The sequence below is a fragment of the Talpa occidentalis genome, unplaced genomic scaffold (assembly GCF_014898055.3).
Source record: "Talpa occidentalis isolate TD23 unplaced genomic scaffold, MPIMG_talOcc4v2.1 talOcc4.4, whole genome shotgun sequence".
NCBI classification, from domain to species: domain Eukaryota; kingdom Metazoa; phylum Chordata; class Mammalia; order Eulipotyphla; family Talpidae; genus Talpa; species Talpa occidentalis.
In genome coordinates this window covers 113,514,673-113,534,654 of record NW_023604295.1, presented here as the reverse complement: position 1 = coordinate 113,534,654, position 19,982 = coordinate 113,514,673, and the positions used below count along the sequence as shown (strand labels likewise).

Genomic DNA, 19,982 nt, shown 5'->3' with positions numbered 1-19,982 from the left:
AGAGACAGACTTCAGCTTTAATCAACGGTGATTGAGGATCAGTAGGGGCAGAAAGAAGAAATGACTCTATTATGGGAAGAATGAAAGTCTGAGGAATGTGGTAAATACATTGAAACTAAAACATTAGATTGTAAATTGAAAAGTCGTACTGATTTATTCCTTAGATATTACCAAATACTTATCAAAGAAGTGGGTAAAATATGGCTTATCTGCAAATATGAAAGTAGGCCTTTCTCATACAAAAACTTTCTCAGACTTACACTAGAACAAGTTCCTGTCTTAACTCATTTGTGGTAAAACTACACTAGTCAGCTAAATAAGGGAATGATTCTTCATTCTTATAAAACCCTTTTGTTTTGCAAGACAATCAACATCAGAGCATGAATGTATGTGTAATTCACTTTTTGCATATGTAGGGTAAAGAAAATGTCAGGCTTTTCTGCCCTCCCGCCATCAGGATAGATGATGGATCCTTGAGGTCCTGAATGCATGCCTGATGGTGGGCACCTGGAGTAGGGTGTGGGCATAGGTAGATGGGATTCACCTGGGCTGAGACTGGGCTTTTAAGGGCGGCGTCACAGGGACGTCAGCAGAAGCCAAGAAGGAACAGAGCCGAAAGAGAAGCCAAGAGAGAAGCAAAGAAGCAGAGAAGGTCGGAGAGCCCAGATAGAGTGAAGACTTGCTGGGGATTGGGAGGCCTGCCAGCCTCCTGGCCCCCCAGCACCCCTGCCTGCCATATGCCTGGTAAATGTAAATAAAAGACCTGTAAAAGCTACTGAGGACTCTGACTCTTCCTTTACCCGGTCTGCTGGATTAGAAAACCTGCACTGTGGTCATTCCTGCCTCTACAGCATACTATGTTTACAGGTATACATGGCTATTGCATTAATCCATGCTATTTTATTAATACTATAATGCCATGTGCTATGACATGATACCTTTACTGTAAAAGACCTTATACAATCAATAATGGAAAGAAACCTAATTTTAAAATACACAAATGACCTGAATGGGCATTTCTTCAAAGAAGATACAAATGAGGAATATGATCTTTATGAAAAAGTATTTAACCTTATTAGACACCAGGAAAATTAAAATAAAAACACAATGAGACACAAATTTTCACCCATAAGGATGGCTATTGCTATAAAAAGAGAAAAAGAGGAAAAGGAGTGTTGATAGGATGTAAATAATTTGGAACACTTGGGTATTGTTGGTGGGAAGGCAAAGTGGTATAATTGCTATGGAAAGCAATTTGGTGGTTCCTTAAAAAATTAAACATTGATTTAATATTTGATTTAGCACTTCTAATTCTGGGTACAAATTTACAAATAAAGTAGGAACCCAGATATCTGTGTAGCAATACTCATTAGCAAAAATATCCAGTGCATCCTATGGTCTACATGTCCATAAACAGATGAATGGATAAACAAAATGATATTTATCTATACAATATTACTCAGCCATAAAAAAGAAATGAAGTATCAATACAAGATACAACACAGCCACGTATTGTATGACTCTCTATGAAATCCAGAACAGGTAAATCTACAGACCTGGAGAAGATGACTGGTTGACAAGGTGTGGATAGAAGAGAATGGGAAATGATTGCTATTAGATATCAAGTTTGTTTTTTCTTTTTTTAAGTACAGGACATGTTTTAAAATTGATTATTGCAGTGGTTGTGCAAAATCTATTTACACACTAAAACCCCCTTGTAAGGTAAGGTAAAAAGTGTCAGGCTTTTCTGCCCTCCCCCCATTAGGATAGATGAGGGAACCCTGTGGTCCTGAATGCATGCCTGATGGCGGGCACTTGAAGTGGGTACACCTGGGCTGAGAGACTTAGTTTATAAGGGCGGCGTCACAGGGACGCCAGCAGAAGCCGAGAGAAGAAGAAGAGAAGCAGAGAGAAAGCCAGAGAGAGCCCAGATAGAGTGAGGATTTGCTGAGGGCTGGGAGGCCTGCCAGCCTCCTGGCCCCCCAGCACCCCTGCCTGCCATATGCCTGGTAAATCTAAATAAAAGACCTGCAAAAGCCACTGAGGACTCTGACTCCTCCTTGACCCGGTCTGCTGGATAAGAAAACCTACTCAGTGTCGTTCCTGCCCCTACACCCCTGAATTGTGTATACTGTATATGGATATGGCTTTTATATCATGGAATTTGAATTATTAAATAAAGCTGTTATTAAAACAATGAGAGCACCTGGACTCCTAAAGGAGGCTCAGCTCCCACCTCCCTTCCATATACACCTAGTGTATCATTTCATGAAAAATAACGGGCTGAAAGGCAGCATGCCTGGGATTGAGTTGGTGCCTCTAACTGGCCCCTGTGACTTTGGACAACATTACTGAATATGTTTTGGAACTTATTTGCCCTGACCTGTGATGGAGTTGAACTAGGTAAGTCATAAGCTTTGCGTCAGCAACACCGCCTGATGGAGAAAAGAAACAGGAGTCGTCGAGCAGGCTGTAGGATGCAGGATGTTCCTGAAGCGCCTGACCCTGGCCTTTTTATTGACAGAGAAATGGGTGGGTCAAACTGAAAACCAGATTTAGGGCTTTAGGGAGGGCAAGTCTGCTGATATACTCCTGACCCCCACTCATGACTCCAATCTTATTAACCAGGCATTTCACTGATCAGTCCTTGGGACACAAAGTACATCAGTTAAGGGCCCAGCCTTTTCGGTCATACCTCATGATATATACCTATTGCCCCAGGGCAATCAAGGGTTCTGCTCTTGAAAGGAGCCTTGTATGCTATACCCAACAGTAAGTTTTTTTTTTTCCAAGCTCTAAAAGACTGATTTTGAGGTCTTGCATGCCCAGTGGGGAAATGTCTCTCACTTCTCTGCCAGTTCATGGTATTGGGTACTGTCTTTTAAGAGATGGAAAGACTCTCCCCTTTCCTCTCCCACTTTCCTGGAAGTGAGGCTGAGGACAGCCAGATATAAAGTGTACTTACCTTGGGCATGTGAGCGGGGGGTCTTGCTTTTGCAGCTACATCTTCCAATTAGCTCAGGGGTGTGCACATCATTGTGACAGGTGGCACAGTAAAAGAAGGCTCTGGACAGTGAAAGCAAATCAAGGATAACTGACGTGAGACCTAACTAGGGAGCACAGCACTCAGTCTGCCTGCTGTGAAGTTGCTTTGGCTTTAGGGATTCCCTCTCCTCCTCCCCAACTCCAACGTAGCCACAGGAAAAAAAAATTACCTTTTGACATCTTTTGAAGATTCAGCAATAAAGAACCCTAATGTGTTCTTACCCACTCTAATTTGTGTAGACGGATTTAGTATCAGGCGACTGGGGACAGAAAATAAAAACACAGTCATTTTTCCTGCTGATTTTGGTGGCAATATTTGGTACTAAATTCTGTTATTACATCCAGAATGGATTCTCTCTGTTGCAGAGTTAGTAGGAATTATCATCTCCCATCACTGCCCAACACAGCAGAAAATGTGAATTTGACTACATTTAATTATTTGATTGTGCAAATATACTGAGGGGAGTCCGATTATAACACAATTGCTGAGCTGCATACTCGGTTGAGCTGTGGACAAGTTCTTTTCTGGATTAAAACTTGATCAATTTTTGAACCAGACTGAAACTCAAACTTTCATCCTTTTTATCCTGCCTTGTTTTCAGCAGAAAGGCCATCTGTGCATATGTCCAGACTTTGAGATATTCTTGAGCATGGAAGGACTGTTGAGAAGAATTTAGTTCATCAGACAACACTATTTGTTATTCTCTCTACTTGATGACTTGCTTTGATTAGAACCTCTTGGACCGCCCTGGTGGTGCAGGGGTTAAAGACAGTGCTATCAAGTTATCACCAGCCACTGCAGCAAGAGTTCCATCCCCAGCTGGCCACGGAGCAACCCACATGGTACAGCTGACCTCTCCTATCTCACCTGCTACTCCCTTCAGCAGTGTATTTCAGTAGAGCTGCTCTACTGGTGAATTCACTGTCTCTGGTTGAATCCTCTCACCCCCAGCACCTCTGGCTTATACCCCAGTTGTTGTATGCATAAATAAATAAATCTTTAAAAAAAATAGAACCCCAGTGTTTTCTTTGCCCAGACACCTTCTATATCCTCTCTACTTAGACAGATCTTCTCTCTGTACAATTTTTCATATAACATCATTTATTTGTAGTCTATCTGATATCATTAAAAATTGCCTATTAATTCTAGGATTCCTGATAATGTCATATTTTAGGGTTGGCAGGGGTCTTAGGAATTAATTTACACAACATCCTTATTTTAAAGATGATGAACACTTCTCCAAGGCCATAGGGCTAGCAAATCATAATCAGGATCAGAGTTCAGTCTGTTGATTATAATTTAATTCAAGTTAGTTTTCCACTAAAGAACACGTATGTTGACATAATAGCCTTTTGTGTTCCCTGTCCCATTTAAAATTCATTTTTTCTTATTTCTCAGCATCTTTTATTTCTGTCATTGTAGGTGGTTCTCTTTCTTTCATCTGGATTTTTTAAAATTATTTTTATTACATGACAACTTCTCTTACTCCTCATATTCTCTAATATGGGCTCTTAGGAAATGGTGATGGCCTGATAATGTTAGCACTTTCTTTTATTTACCCTATCAATAGCCGACTTTGCACAGTAGGCCAAGTACCCATTTCACAGATTTTACATCTAAGGCTGGAGTTTACGGGAACATTTTTATCACAAATAATTCTAACTCATAGTATTGTTTCATGGGTAAGGCTTGCAAGATCTATGCTATATTAAGAGAAAACATTTAAAAAAGCGACCATTTCTTCTCTCCCCTGATCATGAGCACTATGAGGAGAAAGGCAAAGCTCCTGTCTACTCACTAGGGAAACCATTCTGACCCCAATCATCAGATTCCAACTCAAATCATTAGAGATGATTCTAAATATGCCACAACAGCCTGTGTGCCCACTGGGAAGACTCTCAATAAGTAGCAAAAATCTTAGTAATAGCTGTGTTTTGGGAAAAGTCTTAATGAAAAAGATACTTTTCACAAAAAAGAAAGAGATTTAAAGCCTCATTGGTACCAGTAGTTGGGAAACATGGACTTGTGTTCGATGGCTATCAGCATTAGGTGCATCTTCACAAAGCAGAGCCTGGGAAGAAAGACAAGTAGCAGTTGTGAGGACTGGGAGCAAGATAGGAGCTAGTTCACATGATAACATTGTGTACCTGGTGCCTCTAAAACACCAGCACCTCAGCAAAGGAGAGGTTTCCCCTATGTTCCATTTTCACTTGTAAGTGACTCCACCTTGAAGCCACTCAGACCCAAGTGACTCACCTGGGACAGAAAAGAAACTGTCCCACCAAACTGTAAACTTCTACATTGTAGTGACTCAGAATTATTCATTCTTACACCTTCAGTGTGTGTCATGAGCCTACATGGTAGTGGACGCTCAATGAACACTGCTGAAACAGATGTCATTGTATGAAAAATGAGGAGAATCATTTCTCTTAACTTACCGGGCAACTTCAGCAAAAGTCATTCCAACAAAATCATCAGAGAGACGTTGAGTCAGGATTTTGTTCCTCAGGCTATCAATGAAATAACTTTGCCATGGTTCTCTAGGAGAGACCTGAAACACACAACCGTGGAGCTCACTGGCATCAAATAGAGGATGATACTATGCAAGCTGGATATTCTGACAAGCAGCAAATCAGTACCCATCACACTTACATCATAAGAAGGGATTTGTCCCGGGATTTAACTATAGAACTGACAAAAGAAGAACTAAAACTCTAACCTACATCTCAGCTATTTTCACTAAAGTTGAGAATGAAGTGGAAGCATCATGACTTAATGTCTTCCCAGGTGGCATTCAAGACTGAAAGAAAATTAGAATTCTTCTAATAATGGCAGCAAAGTAGACTGGTTTTTGAGTCAGTCAGAATGCTTCTCTCAAAATTTGGGTACTCAAGATTGGTTTTTAAGCATATTAGTTTTCTACCTACAAACCATATGCCACAAAGGAGAAAAAATATATTCACGGTTTCTGCTCAGTATTAGATCAAATGAAATCAGAATCATTCTGACCAATGGAAGTGAAAATGTAAAATGAAAAACAGGTTTTAAGAGAAATGGGAGGTGTGAAGGCAGGAGGGTATCTCTCAAAGAGGCGAAAGGCAGCCTGAGCAAGTCGGGGTAACTCACTTCTGTCATTTGCATAAATTCCCCTGGAATGTTATGTTCTGCATGTTGTACTCTCTCCTCAGCCCACACCTTGCCCCCAGCCATAAGAATCACCACCATACTGCTCTGACATTGTAGGACAGGCCCTTAAAGCCCAGAATCTCAGATGAAAGTCTGAAATTTTTATAGATCCTGAAACATGGTGGCTGTGGAGAGTAAAGACTATTTTAGAAATACTCCTCAGCACACCATATTGTAGTTTCAGAAAAACAGTACAAAAGGAAAACAAGCAAACAAAAAATCTTCTTCCCTGCTAAAAAGGACCACAGATTTCAAACAATCAAGGTACCTCCACTCATACCCTGAGTCAGCTCAATCTCTTGGCTCTTCTCCATCTCTGTTGAGGAGGGCTCACCTCAGTGGACAGTTTATTGCACTCCTTAGGCCATATTACTTTAGGGTTCTAAATTTTATGTTTCAGTTTTTGAAAGAAGGTAAAAAAAAATCACAACCATAGAGATGGAGAAGACTTCCTGAGTCAGTTTTTAAAAGATGAGAAAAGGAAACAGGAAGACAAAACATAATCTATGTTTAAGTTATGCCAGTGCTCTGTGCCTGAAACCGACTAGAAATGCTTTTTTGGATTATAATTTCTCACCTTATAATCAATATACTCAAAACACATGGCATTGATTCAAGGCATTTTAATCTGCACACTCAGAAATTTTACAAATATTAACTTGATACTTGAAAAAATCAGTTTATGAGATTAATAACTCATTATATAGACATGAAAACTGAGAGAATAAGTGTCTATTCTAAGAAAAATGGGACATAAGACACTGGCGTTCTGGCCATTAAACTTAAGTCAATACGGTTACAGAACCTAAAGCACCAGGGCAAAGTACAAGCTTAAAACATCTTTCTCTGACTCCTCCCAGTTTAGGATTTCTGAAAGTGAATTTCAGTCTTTTATTCCCTGCCCGTCTCCCAGATTGTTTTATTGTGGCCACAATTCTCAGTTACTATATTTCAAAAGCATCTTGTGATAACTGCTGACAGGTGACCATATTCAGTGATTCACAACTTTAGATTAAAAAAGAGAGAGAGAGAAACATAATAGGGCTGATTTACATGTGTAACTTCTACATTTCAAAGACAAGATGAAGTCTTCACATTGAATTCTCATTCCATTTATTTTCTCCAGTAATGGAGATTACAATCTCAGCCATCACAACAGATATTTCTAGCATACAGCAGAGGCAAAGACAATTTCCCTACAAGTCATTCCCAGGACCATACAGAGTGATCTTCACACCACTAAGTGAAGATCAAAGCATTTTCCTTGTGATGGTATCAGGGCTCAGTCCCTATTCAGCTGAATGTGATACCTCCCCACATTCATAGAAGAAATCTCAAATGCCCCAAAACAGATGGCTGGATCAAGAAGATGTGGTATATATATACAATGGAATATTACTCAGCAATCAAAATGGTAAACTCATGCCATTTTCAGCAACATGGAAGGAGCTGGAAGTGAAATAAGCCAGAAGGAAAAAGAAAAATATTGGATGGTTTCATTTATAAGAGGAATATAGGGGAATCAAATAAGGGATCAGGGAAAATAATAATTAATTAATACATAAATAAAATTAATTAATAAATACATAAAATTAAAATTAAAATAAGAGACATTCAGCAGGGGAAGAGTAGGGAGAGGGATCAAGATGGTAGGAGAGAGCACAAGACTAGGGTGATGGTGCATGGGTGAATTGATGGTGGGAATTTTATGGGAACTACACCTGGAAGGTGACAGCACACATTGTACAAAAATGAACAATGATGTAAAATATAAATAAATATAAAAGAATTGTTACTGTTAACATCTCTTTTGCTTTTCCTTAATAGTGTCAGTGAAGCAACAGGAAAAGATGTACACATATTTTTAATTTATTGAACAGAGGAAATCAAGTGCAAAAGAGAAGCCAAGAGGGAAACAGAGAAAAAGGAAAGGGAGATGTGGACTTGTCATTAAATGGAAATAAAAGCACTTTCTGGAGAGGCTTTGGACAAGGGGATAATTGGTCCCACGAGGGTTAGAACACCTTTTCTTGGACATTTCATCCAGATGCATTTGGAAACCTTTGTGCAAGTTTCTTTCAGTCACTTATTTTGTCTCCGACAAAGCTATCAAGGAACTGATACGGGAGATTGTGAGTAGATACCAAACTGTAAGCCTAGCTGTGCTACTTACTAACTTACTATGCAATCATGTTAGTTACCTCCACTAACCCATCACCAAGTCTTGAAATACCATTGAGGGGAAAAGCATAATGTATTAAAAATACAGCACACTTTGTAGGCACTCAATATGTGGTCTATTTAAAATTGCATGAAATTTCCCCAAAAATAACCTAGAAAATTAGATTTTAATTATAAAGAGCTCTGTTGTTTCTATTTGGTGAGTATAATTATTTACTATTATGCTGATTATTTTGTAATTAATTTATATGTATATGATTTCTCCAAAATATTATAATCCTTACTTAAACATCTACTTTCAATATCTGAAAGTGTCTCTATATTTATAAATACATTCGAATTCATGACATCATAGACTGCAGGTAGAAAGAAGTTAAGAATTCTATTTTGCAGATAAATATCTTAGGCAAGAATGAGAAAAACTCCAAGGTCAATGTAGTGCCTGGGACTTCAAACTAGCTCTTTCAACCCTTCCATAGCTTAAGTAAAAGTTAAAGCTTATTTCTTGGGGCCTTCTAGCTTTTTTTATTTTTATTTTCCTATTTCTGATCCTAATGTATGAAGACATAGGGATAAAGCCAAAATTCAACATCAATTTACAAGGTTACCTTTACACTTTGCTCAATAAATAAAGATGTTAGAAAGGTGCACAATCCTGGCACCAAACAGCCTTGGGCAATAAATCCAAGCTTTAATTCAGCAAAGCAGATGATGTTGTCTCCAGCAGTCCAGTTCCAGCTGGGAATCTTTGGCAGAAACATCTGTTTCAGGTAGAAAGTAGGTCATGCATTAGGAATAAACACACTCTGAGAAAGTTCTTTCTGGATGGATATCTTTCTCTCATTACTTGAAAGCATTATTGTACCCAGGACAACTGAAGTGATAACAACAAAAAAAATGAGCATTTAAAAGTGGATAGTGGTCAGCTGCTTTCATTTAAAAAAAATTGCTTGAGTTGCAATATGTCTAATTTGACCTCAAATTTACAATTTTATTATTTTGGTATTTGCTTTTAGTAAGACAAAGCTGAATATAACATTAGTGTCAGTATACAATATTATGATTCAATATTTGCATATGTTGTAAAACACCATAATAAATGCAATTAATGAGTATCACCACAGTAGCTCTAAGTTTTTTTCTTATGATGAGGACTTTTGAGATCTATTCTCTTAGCAACTTCCAAGTATACAATAGAGTACTGTTAACTATAATGACCATGCCAGGGCCTCCCCGGTGGCGCAGCGGTTGAGCGCTGGGTTGCGAAGCTGCCCACAGCCTCTGTGGCGCCGGTTCGATCCCCGGCTGCTCCCCGGCCACCGGAGGAGGGTCCCACATGGCGCGCAGACCTCTCCTGCCGCCCGCTGCTCCCCTCAGCAGTGTACTTCGGTCCTTCTGCCTGCTCTGCTCTCTGCTCTGGCTCTGGTGAATTCTCTCACCCTCCCGCGCTTCTGACTGTACCCAGTGCATGTATAAACAAAAAAAAAAAAAAAAAAAAAGAAAGAAAGAAAGAAACATGCCTCTATTAAAAAAAAAAAAAAATAAAAAAATAATGACCATGCCATACATTAGGTCTCCATGATTTGTTTTGTAACTAAAAGTTTGTACCTTTTGCATCTTTACCCATTTTCCCCTATGCCTTCATCAATCACACCCCACCCTCAGCCTCTACCTGTGAAATCCATCAGTCTGTTCTGTTATCTATGAGTTAGGTTTTGTTTTGTTCTGTTTAATTTCACACATAAGTAAGCCCATATGATATTTGTCTTTTTCTGATTTATTTCACTCAACATAATTTGTCAATGTCCATCCACGCTGTTATAAATGGCAAGATGTTATTCTTTTTATATCTGAATATCTGAGTAATATTCCAGGGGGGTGTGTGTGTGTATATGTGTGTGTGTGTGTGTGTACATTTTCTTTATCCATTCATCCATTGATGAAATTTGAGGACTATTCCCATGCCTTGGCTATTATAAATAACGCTTCAATGAACATGGCAGTGCAGACTTATTTTCAAGTTAGTGTTTTCATTTTTTTTCCCCTAATAAATGTCCAGGAGTAAAACTGATGAAGCATAGAGTAGTTCTAATTTTAAAATAATTTTGAGGATGTGTCATAAAAATTTCCACTTTGTTTGCACTAATTTACATTCCCACGAGCAATGCATAGGGTTCCCTTTTATCCACATCCTTGTAACATTATTATTTCCTAATTTTTTGATAATAGTCATTCTAACAGGTATAAGGTAATCTCATTGTGTTTGTAAGTGCATTTCCCGGGACCTTGTTGGTGGTGTAAAGGGTTAAGTCTCAGCACTATGAAGCTATGGGCTGCTTCTCCAACGCAAGTTCCATTCCCAGCCAGGAAGCTAATCCACATATAGCACAGCTGACCTCTCCTGTCTCACCCAATGCTCCCCTCAGCAGTGTATTTCAGTCAATTTGCTTGTTCTGTTCTCCACTCTGTCTCTGGTGAATGCTTTTCATCCCCTGCAACTCTGGCCCACACCCCAGTTCTTTTATGCATAAATAAATATATCTTTAAAAAAATAATTGTATTTCCCTCATGACTCGTGATGTTGAGCTCCTTTTCATATATCTGTTGCCAATCTGTATGTCTTCTTTGAAATAATGTCAATTCAGACCATACATCTATTTCTTAATCAAATTTTATTTAGCCTTGAGCTGTATGAGTTCTTTATATATTTTTAGATTTTAATACATTATCAGATGTATGATTTGCAAATAGGTTTTCCCCATTTCATAGGTTGCCTTTTTACTTTGATGGCTTCCTTTTCTATGTAAAAGCTTATAGTTTGATGAATTCCCGTTTGCTTATTTTTGCTTTTGTTGATTTTGGTGCTAAATTTAAAAAAAATAACTGCAGGACCCTAGCAGGATGCTTACAACTCTATTTTCTTCTAGGAGTTTTATGGTTTCAGGACTAATATTCAAGACTTTAATTCATTAAAATTAATACCTAATGTTAATTTCTGTATATGGTATAAGTTCATTTGGACATGGGATTTTTCATGTTTTGAAATTTTTGATGACTGATTGTCCTTACTAATAATAGAAATTACTTCTAAGTTACTTATTAATAATTAATATTTTCTATACGATGATAGATTGTATGTTTCTAGGAATTTATCCATTTATTTTTAGAATATATATCTAACTTGTTAACATATAATTGCTCATGCAATGTCTTATGATCCGTTGTATTTCTGTGGTATCAGTTGTGATGTCCACACTCATTTCTGATCATGTTTGAGTTCTCTTTTATTCTTCCTGAGTCTATCTAAAGTTTAATTTTAGGGCCTCCCTGGTGGCGCAAGGCATTAAGATGCAACCTATGAAGCTATCCACAGCCACTGCAGCATGAGTTCAATCCCCAGCCAGGGAGATACCCACATGGTGCAGCAGACCTCTCCTGACTCACCCGTTGCTCCCCTCAGCAGTGCATTTCAGTCGATCTGCCTGTTCTGTTCCCCACTCTGTCTCTGGTGAATCCTCTCACCCCCACACACACATCTGGCCTGTACGCCAGTTCTTGTATGCATAAATAAATCTTTAAAGTTTAATTTTATCTTTTCCAAGATGCAACTTCAATTAAATTGAATTCTTCTATTATTGTTATAGTCGCTATCCTATTTGTTTCCACTCTGGTCTTTGTTATTTTCTTCTTTATGCTAACTTTACACTTTACTTCTTCATATTCTAGTTCATTGAGACATGAAGTTAGGTTGTTCATTTGAGATTTTTCTTGTTTCACCATGTAGGCCTTTTTCTGTAGGAAATCCCTCATAACTGCTTTCACTACATCTAAAATTTTCTATATGTTGTAGCCCATTTTCATTTGTCTCAAGGTACTTTTTAAAATTTCTACATTCTTACTTGATCAACTAGTTTTTCTGTAACATTGTTTAATCTCCACATATTTGGTAAATTCTGAGTTTTCCTTTTATATTTTTTTCTAGTTTTATACCATTGTGTTTGGAGAAGAGCTTGCTATCATTTTAATCTTCATGAATTTATTGAGACTTGCTTTGTGTCCAAAAAAATTGGTTTGTGCCTAAGAAGAATATATATTCTGCTGCTTTTCAATGGAATGCTGCATACACACACACACATATATAAAATAAATCCATTAAATCCATCTGGTCTATAATGTTATATAAGGATGTTGTTTTCTTATTGATTTTCTGTCTAGATGATCTATACATGGATGTAAATGGGTGTTAAAGCCTCATATTATCATGTGTGCTCTCACTGTCTCCATTTAAGTCTGTTAATACTAGCTTTATATATTTAAGCATTCCTATGCTGGCTGAATAAATACTTACAAATTTGATTGACCACTTTATATCATTTTAGAGAGATATTGTCTCATTAGATTCTTTTGGTTTGGTATAAGTATAGCTATCCCAGCATTTTTAACTTAACCCCCTTATTATTATAGAATAAACTTCCTTGTCTTATATTACAGTCTTTTTCTTAAAGTGTATTTTGTTTGGTATAAGTTTATTTATCTTGGGAATCTTTTGGCTGCAATTTGCATGGGATATCTTTTCCCATCCTTCCACATTCAGTCCTTACATTTGGGCATCTTATAGGCAGCATCTAGGTGAGTCTTATTTTTTTTGTTTAATCCTCTGTATCTTCTTTTAGTTCGTTTACCCTTAAAGTAATTATTGATAGATATGTATGTATCTATCATCATTCATTAATTGTTTTTAATTCCTCTCTTTATTTCTTCTTCTCTTGCTGTTTCCTTTGTGATTGTAAAAATTAGTGGTGTGCTTAGATTCCTTTTTCTTAATCTTTTGTGTATCTACTATTGGTATTTCTTTGTTACTCCCAGGAGGCTCACAATTCTGAATGACAATTTTGTTGGGTAGAGTATTCTTGTAGACATTGTTTTACTGTTTCATTCTTAGAGTATATCATCCAGTCCTTTCTGGCCTGCAAAGTATCCAATAAAATATCTCCTAATATAAGGTAATAGAAGTATATCTATATAGATGTTCCCTTATATGCATTTTATTTTTCTCTTGTTGTTTTTAAGATTCTATCCTTGCATTTAACTTTTTTTATAAAAATTTATTATTTATTTTTATACAAGAACTGGGGTTACAGGCCAGAGGCGCAGGAGGGTGAGCGGATTCACCAGGGACACAGTGGGGAACAGAATAGGCAGATGGACTGAAATACACTGCTGAGGGGAGCAGTGGGAGAGACAGGAGAGGTCTGCTGTACCATGTGGGTATCTCCGCAGCCAGCCAGGATCAGACCCGTGCTGTAGTGGCTGCGGGCAGCTTCACAGTGCTGCACTCAACCCGCTGTGCCACCAGGAAGCCCCCTTCCATTTAACTTTTGACCTTTAATTACATGTGAATGTTGGTCCACTTGATGTTGTTCTGAACTTCCATTAAGTTATCTTCACTCTTTTTCATTCTTTTTTCTTTCTGCTCCTCTAATTAGGTTACTTCCATTATCTTATATTTGATTTACTGATCTTTTGTTCTTCTTCACAAAGTTTGCTGTTGAAATTGCTACTGTATATTTCACTTCAGTTACTCTACTCTTCATTTCTTTAACATTTTTTGATATCTTTTCTGTCTTTGTTGAAATTCTTGCTTTGTTCATCCATTCTTCTCTCAACCTTGGTGAACATCTTTATGACTGTTACTTTGAATTCTCTATTAGGTACATTATTTATCTTCATTTCATTAAAGTCTTCTCCTGAAGTTTTCTTGCTTTATTGTTTGGAACATATTACTCTGTTTCTTCATTTATCTTGACTCTCTGTTGGTTGCTATGCATTTATAAAATAGTCAACCACTCCCAGTCTTGAAAGAGTGGCCTAAGACAATGATATACTTAATCAATCAACCTTGCCCTAGATCTTGGTTGTCTCTTAAGTCACTGTGATGATCCAATGAGTTAATTTTCATTCTAGTGGGGGTGTGCCAAGACCTGTCAGCTCCCTATGGGAATATCTCAGTCTATACCTAGATTCACGCTGATTAGATATCAGCCCCTAGGCAGTGGTGCTTTTAAAGTATGCAAATATACCTCTTACTGAATTTACATTCTTAAGTGATTAACAATTTTAATGAGATTCCAAATGCCATCCATGATTGGGAAAAACTTTTTATGTGTAGACCTATTAGAAAGTAATAAGTTCATATATTACTTAAATGAATTAAGTTTATCTAGCTACACAGAATAAAAGAGTAGATTGCATAACTAGGATGTTATAATACCTTGTTATGGGACTGAAGTATCTGTATGATGATTCGGGTCCGAGGGCAATAGCTCTTGATAGAGAGCACCCTACATAAACAACAAATATGCTCATCAGTGGAGGGTCATATTCAATGACTTTGTAATATAATTCAATTTAGAGTTAAATTGATCTATAGGTAAGCATATAAAATAGCAGATTATAAAGTTCATCACTATGCTGTTCTCTCAAAATATTTTGTTTAATGATGTACACACAGAAGAGTGCTATTGTTTTAGTGACTCAATAAACTAAACCTATGGAAAGGTCAGCTCTTTGTATTAGGAGACTCCTAATTCTTTCTCTTTTTTTAAAAGATTTATTTATTTATTTATACAAGCACTAGGTATAGTCAGAAGCGCGAGAGGGTGAGATAATTCACCAGAGCCAGAGTGGGGAACAGAAAAGGCAGACTGAAATACACTGGTGAGGGGAGTAGCAGGAGCGGCAGGAGAGGTCTGCCGCGCCATGTGGGACCCTCACCGGTGGCCGGGGATCGAACCAGCCTGCAGAGGCTGCGGGCAGCTTTGCAGCCCAGTGCTCAACCGCTGCACCACCTGGGAGGCCTGAGACTCCTAATTCTTAAGAAGGAAGTTAACATTTTATATTTTTTTTAGCTTTCAAATGCTAACACAATAATTATAGGAAAACATATAGAGTTTGAATAGCTGTCTATATGTTAAAGTAATTCATATACTGTCACATATTTTCATTTTACAAATTAAGAAACTAAGATCTAGGCCACATTTACTGCATTTTGCTATATTATGGTCAGCTATCTTTTGCTATTTATAAAGTCACCTGCAGCTATGTATATTTATTTTGCTCAGGGGACTAACAGTTTATGTATGTTTGAACTATAACAACAATATAACAACAATAGTGTAACTCCTTTACCACAAGTCAAATGTCTGCTCAAGATACTTCACAGTTGCAGATGTAATACTAGCTTTCACCATCTTGAAAATACTTTCCAATAATCACAAGGACATCATCCTGAACCATATAGAATCTTTCACCAAAACTACTGGAGAAAAAAACCCCAAGAAATAAAATATAATTTGGCTCACAAATTCTAAGTGACATATGTATTTGTTTTATGGTGTTTCCTAAATAACATTATAGATATTAATTGTGTTATTATCTGAGCAGTTATCAGCTATTTGCATGTTTGCTTTTTAGACTTAGATAGCTAGTATCCATATGAAACTTCAGGAAAGTATATGGAGAAAAACACAGATACTCAGGATACCCTATTTTAACTTCCTTTCTCCTTTTAAACACTATTTTGCAGCACCTGGGGACAAACAATTAGTTAGAATTGGGAACATCATAAACTGAATATTATGACAGATGACATTTTCTGATAAATGCTATGTACTAGTCTTTTTTTTAACATGTTATATCTCTTTATTTAGTTTTTTTTAAATTTATTTTTTGCTATGTACTAGTCTTTATTTTAAAGAAGTACAAATAAAGTCAATATTGGGCCATGTAATACACAGTGCCACCTTCTTACCTCATGATGTTTGAAGTGTCTTCAGCATGTAAGTCACTGCACAAAGGGTTGGCTATAATCAGGCATGCTTCGGCAGATTCCACCTATTCTTCAATATTAAACAACAGCCATCTTGTTAAACACATGGGTAATGTGCTAGGGTTCCCCTTTTGAGCTTTCTTATGATTTCACCATACATTTTTCAATAAGAAAGAGGATACAACTGCAAACGAGTTGTGACAAGAATGTCTTTACATCAGGATCATAGTTCTGCAGACACTGCAAGGACCATGAGGGCTACAAGCAGATGGGCCAGGGCATAGGGTCTCCAAGATAGATATAAGATTGCTTTAAAATAGGTAAAGGATATACTTATGTTTTACTGGTGATTTATGCCTAGCAATAAATAATGGGATCTTTTTAAGCAATTGCCTGTATATTTAGTTCTCTTTCAGGCAGCAAAGAATTGAGGAGTGGGAAGTCTGCTTGACCCAAAGTAAACAGCCATTCATTATTAGTGGATTATGAATCTTAAGGTTCTAGAAAATTATTGGAATTGGTGCTTATAATTCCAAGTTACAGCACATTTTCTGCTTCAATTCTTTATATCAACTCTTTAGAGCTCTGCATTAAAAAAGCAGAAGGCTTTTGGTTTATATAATGCTGTGAAACCTAAAACATGAGAAGACTGACTGATCTTAAATGAAAGCTTTCTGGAGGGTTATCTGATGCTCATTAGTTTTAGTCTCAACTTTAATGTGATCTCTGCAGTTTTCCTTCATGTTTCTTCTATCAGAAGCCACATTGGTGTGCTTAGGAAAAGTTGGTAAAAGCTGATGGACTCTTAGAAATCTGTTATCTGGTAAAAATCTTATTTAGATGGCATGATGAAATACACTTTTGCTATCTACTTTTCATGTCTCCTAGACTGATAAAACACAACTATTTTTTAAATCTTTTTTAAAAAATTTATTTATTTATACAAGAACTGGGATACAGTCAGAGGCGTGGGAGGGTGATGGAATTCACCAGAGACAGAGCGGGGAAGAGAACAGGCAGACAGACCAAAGACACTGCTGAGGGGAGCAGTGGGCGAGACAGGAGAGGTCTGCCGCGCCATTTGGGTTTCTCCCTGGCCGGTTGGGAATCGAACCTGCACAGCAGAGGCTGCAGACAGCTTCACAGCGTGGTGCTCAACCCGCTGCACTACCAGGGAGACCCAAAACACAAGTATTTAGATAGAGAATTTGGTGAAATAATTTAAATATATATCTAGGTAAACAGTGAGGTTGGCTTGATGGTTGTCAAGGAGATTTTGGTGGTCATTTGCTATATTAGTGCTATGATCAGTTTTTAAAATTGAGGACATCATATTTTCCCTAATTTAAGGGTTTCAAGCAATATTTTTTGAAAGAGCAATAAGTCCTCTCATCTTAATTGTTGCAGCTTAGGAAAATACAAGAAGAAGTGAATCTTACCGCAACTCTCCTTAGATCCTGCCACTTCAGTGCAGATCCAGAAATAAACGTTGTGTAGGCCAAGTAGCATTTAAGTATGGTCTCCAATTCCAAAGACGGAGGAACTCTAGACAAACAATGTAGTGCCAAAAGTGAATAATAATTAAAAAAAAAAGATAAGTGACTGTGATTTAGTGATTGTTACATTTACTTAGAGCATTTAATAGAAACCCTAATCTCCTCGTGGAAATAAGCATCTTTGATTATTCATTTATATGGCTAGGTTATGCTGACACCTCTAGCCTAATTACAAGGATGGACCTAATTCTTAGGTTTAATCAATCATAGTGATAAGAAAAAAACATCAGGTTAATGCTTATTTAAAAAGGGGAAATTTAACTAAGTGTGAGGAAGTTCAGTATAAAATGAAAATAATTTAATTATTCAAAAGACAGCTTTTTAAAAACACAATGAATTCAATAACTTCTAAATATTGCAGAAGAAATTGACAAAACTAGACAGAGAAATTGGTAAGTCTGCCAACCTAAATAGAGGTTTTAATATATTTCTTAATTATTTATGCCACAAGCAGAAAAAACAATCAAGTTTCATATTTATAAATTCTACAAATAACATCTTGGATATGTAATCTTTTTCTCTTTTTTTTCACCTAATTAAGGTATAATTGACAAATAAGGCTATGATATCTACAATGTACAGCACGAAGATCTGATATACAATTACATTGTAATGCGGGATCCCCCCATTAACTGATACATCAATTAAATCACGTGTTTACATTTTTTGGAGGGTGACATATTTAAATTCTACTCTCAGCAAATTTGAAATAAATAATACAGTATTGCAATACTATGTTACACATTAGATTCTCAGATCATATCCATGTTAAATCTGAAAATATATATACTTTTACACTTTTACCAAACTTCCTGTTTCCCCAGCCCCCAGCCTCTGATAAGCTTTTAATTTACTATTTCTAAGAATTTGACTTTTTTTTTTTACTTTCCAGATATCAGTGATATTATATGGTGTTTGTCTTTCTCTGTCTGACTTATTTCACTTAACGTTGTGTCCTCCAGGTTTATACATGTTGTCACAAATGTTGTCACACATGTTGTCACAAATTTCATGTGTGTGTGTGTTTGTGTAATGCATTTTTATCCATTAATCCATTCATGGACAGCTGGGTTGTTTCTATACTTTGGATATTGTGAATAATCTTTTTCAAGAGTACACAAATATTCATTAAAATGACAATTTACTATGTCAATAAATTATCATTACATTGCAAAAAACAGTATCTGTACACAGTATGATCTCTGATCACAATAAAGGTTAATATCAGCCTCTTATCATTAGTTGTTTGGGTATTTTTCTACTACTTTTAACTAAATATTCAAATAATGCACAACTTACTAAAAATAAAAAAAAAGGCATGACAATGAGATGAAGCAGAAGTATTGACTACCTATCAATAGTAAATAACAAAAGATTTAAAAATGTGTACATGTTTGACTCACATATGAGGTCCCAAAGTTATGGTGGACAGATTATGGTATAGTGTAAAAAATAGAGTGTTAAACTATAAAGTGTATAAAGGTTGAGGTGATTTAATATATAATCCTATATAAAATCAAAATTTCAAAATCCTATATAAAATCAATGTTTCAGATCTGGCTGACTTATTTAGTGATTAATGTTTAGACATTAACCATTTGGAAAAATAAAAATGAATGAGTACACAGCTTGCATGATGTGTACACAGATTACATAGAACCAGTTACAGATTGCTTACATATTTAGAGTTACTATATGACAATATAAAAATGCTAGAGCGGGCCTCCCTGGTGGCACAGGGGTTAAAGACAGCACTATCAAGTTATTGCCAGCCACTGCAGCAGAGGTCAATCCCCAGAGAACCACGGAGCAACCCACATGGCACAGCAGTCCTCTCCTGTCTCGCCCGCTGCTCCCTTCAGCACTGTATTTCACTAGATCTACCTGTTCTGCTCCCCACTCTGTCTCTGGTGAATCTTCTCATTCCCCGCATCTCTGGTCTACATCCCAGTTCTTGTATGCGTAAATAAATAAATCTTAAAAAAAAAAATTCTAGAGCAATATATCTAGGACAGAGAGGTCTAAGAATGTCAGCAAAGCAAGAAGCATGGTGTGTGGTACATGTTAGGTCAAATGTTTCTGTAATAAAATAAAATCACACCAAAAACTGAAAAGTAAAGAAGGAGACAAAATATCTACAGCATATGACGTAAAAGAGCTAACATCAAAATATATTTAAAAATCA

General features: G+C 36.9%; 1 protein-coding gene across 2 annotated transcripts in view; it reads right to left on the bottom strand.

Moving 5' to 3' along the window:
• KCNU1 (potassium calcium-activated channel subfamily U member 1) overlaps positions 1-19,982 on the bottom strand; it is a 113,879-nt gene that overhangs the window by 64,457 nt on the left and 29,440 nt on the right. The window contains exons 11-18 of one of the 2 annotated variants that reach the window (XM_054700878.1): positions 17,681-17,786; positions 16,224-16,306; positions 14,685-14,754; positions 9,022-9,174; positions 5,485-5,597; positions 5,049-5,117; positions 3,216-3,305; positions 2,966-3,066 (exon numbers count right to left, since the gene is read on the bottom strand). In XM_054700878.1, the coding sequence (XP_054556853.1) occupies positions 2,966-3,066; positions 3,216-3,305; positions 5,049-5,117; positions 5,485-5,597; positions 9,022-9,174; positions 14,685-14,754; positions 16,224-16,306; positions 17,681-17,786 (785 nt within the window). The remainder of the gene's footprint in view (positions 1-2,965; positions 3,067-3,215; positions 3,306-5,048; positions 5,118-5,484; positions 5,598-9,021; positions 9,175-14,684; positions 14,755-16,223; positions 16,307-17,680; positions 17,787-19,982) is intronic. The other variant, XM_054700879.1, reaches the window with a different exon arrangement.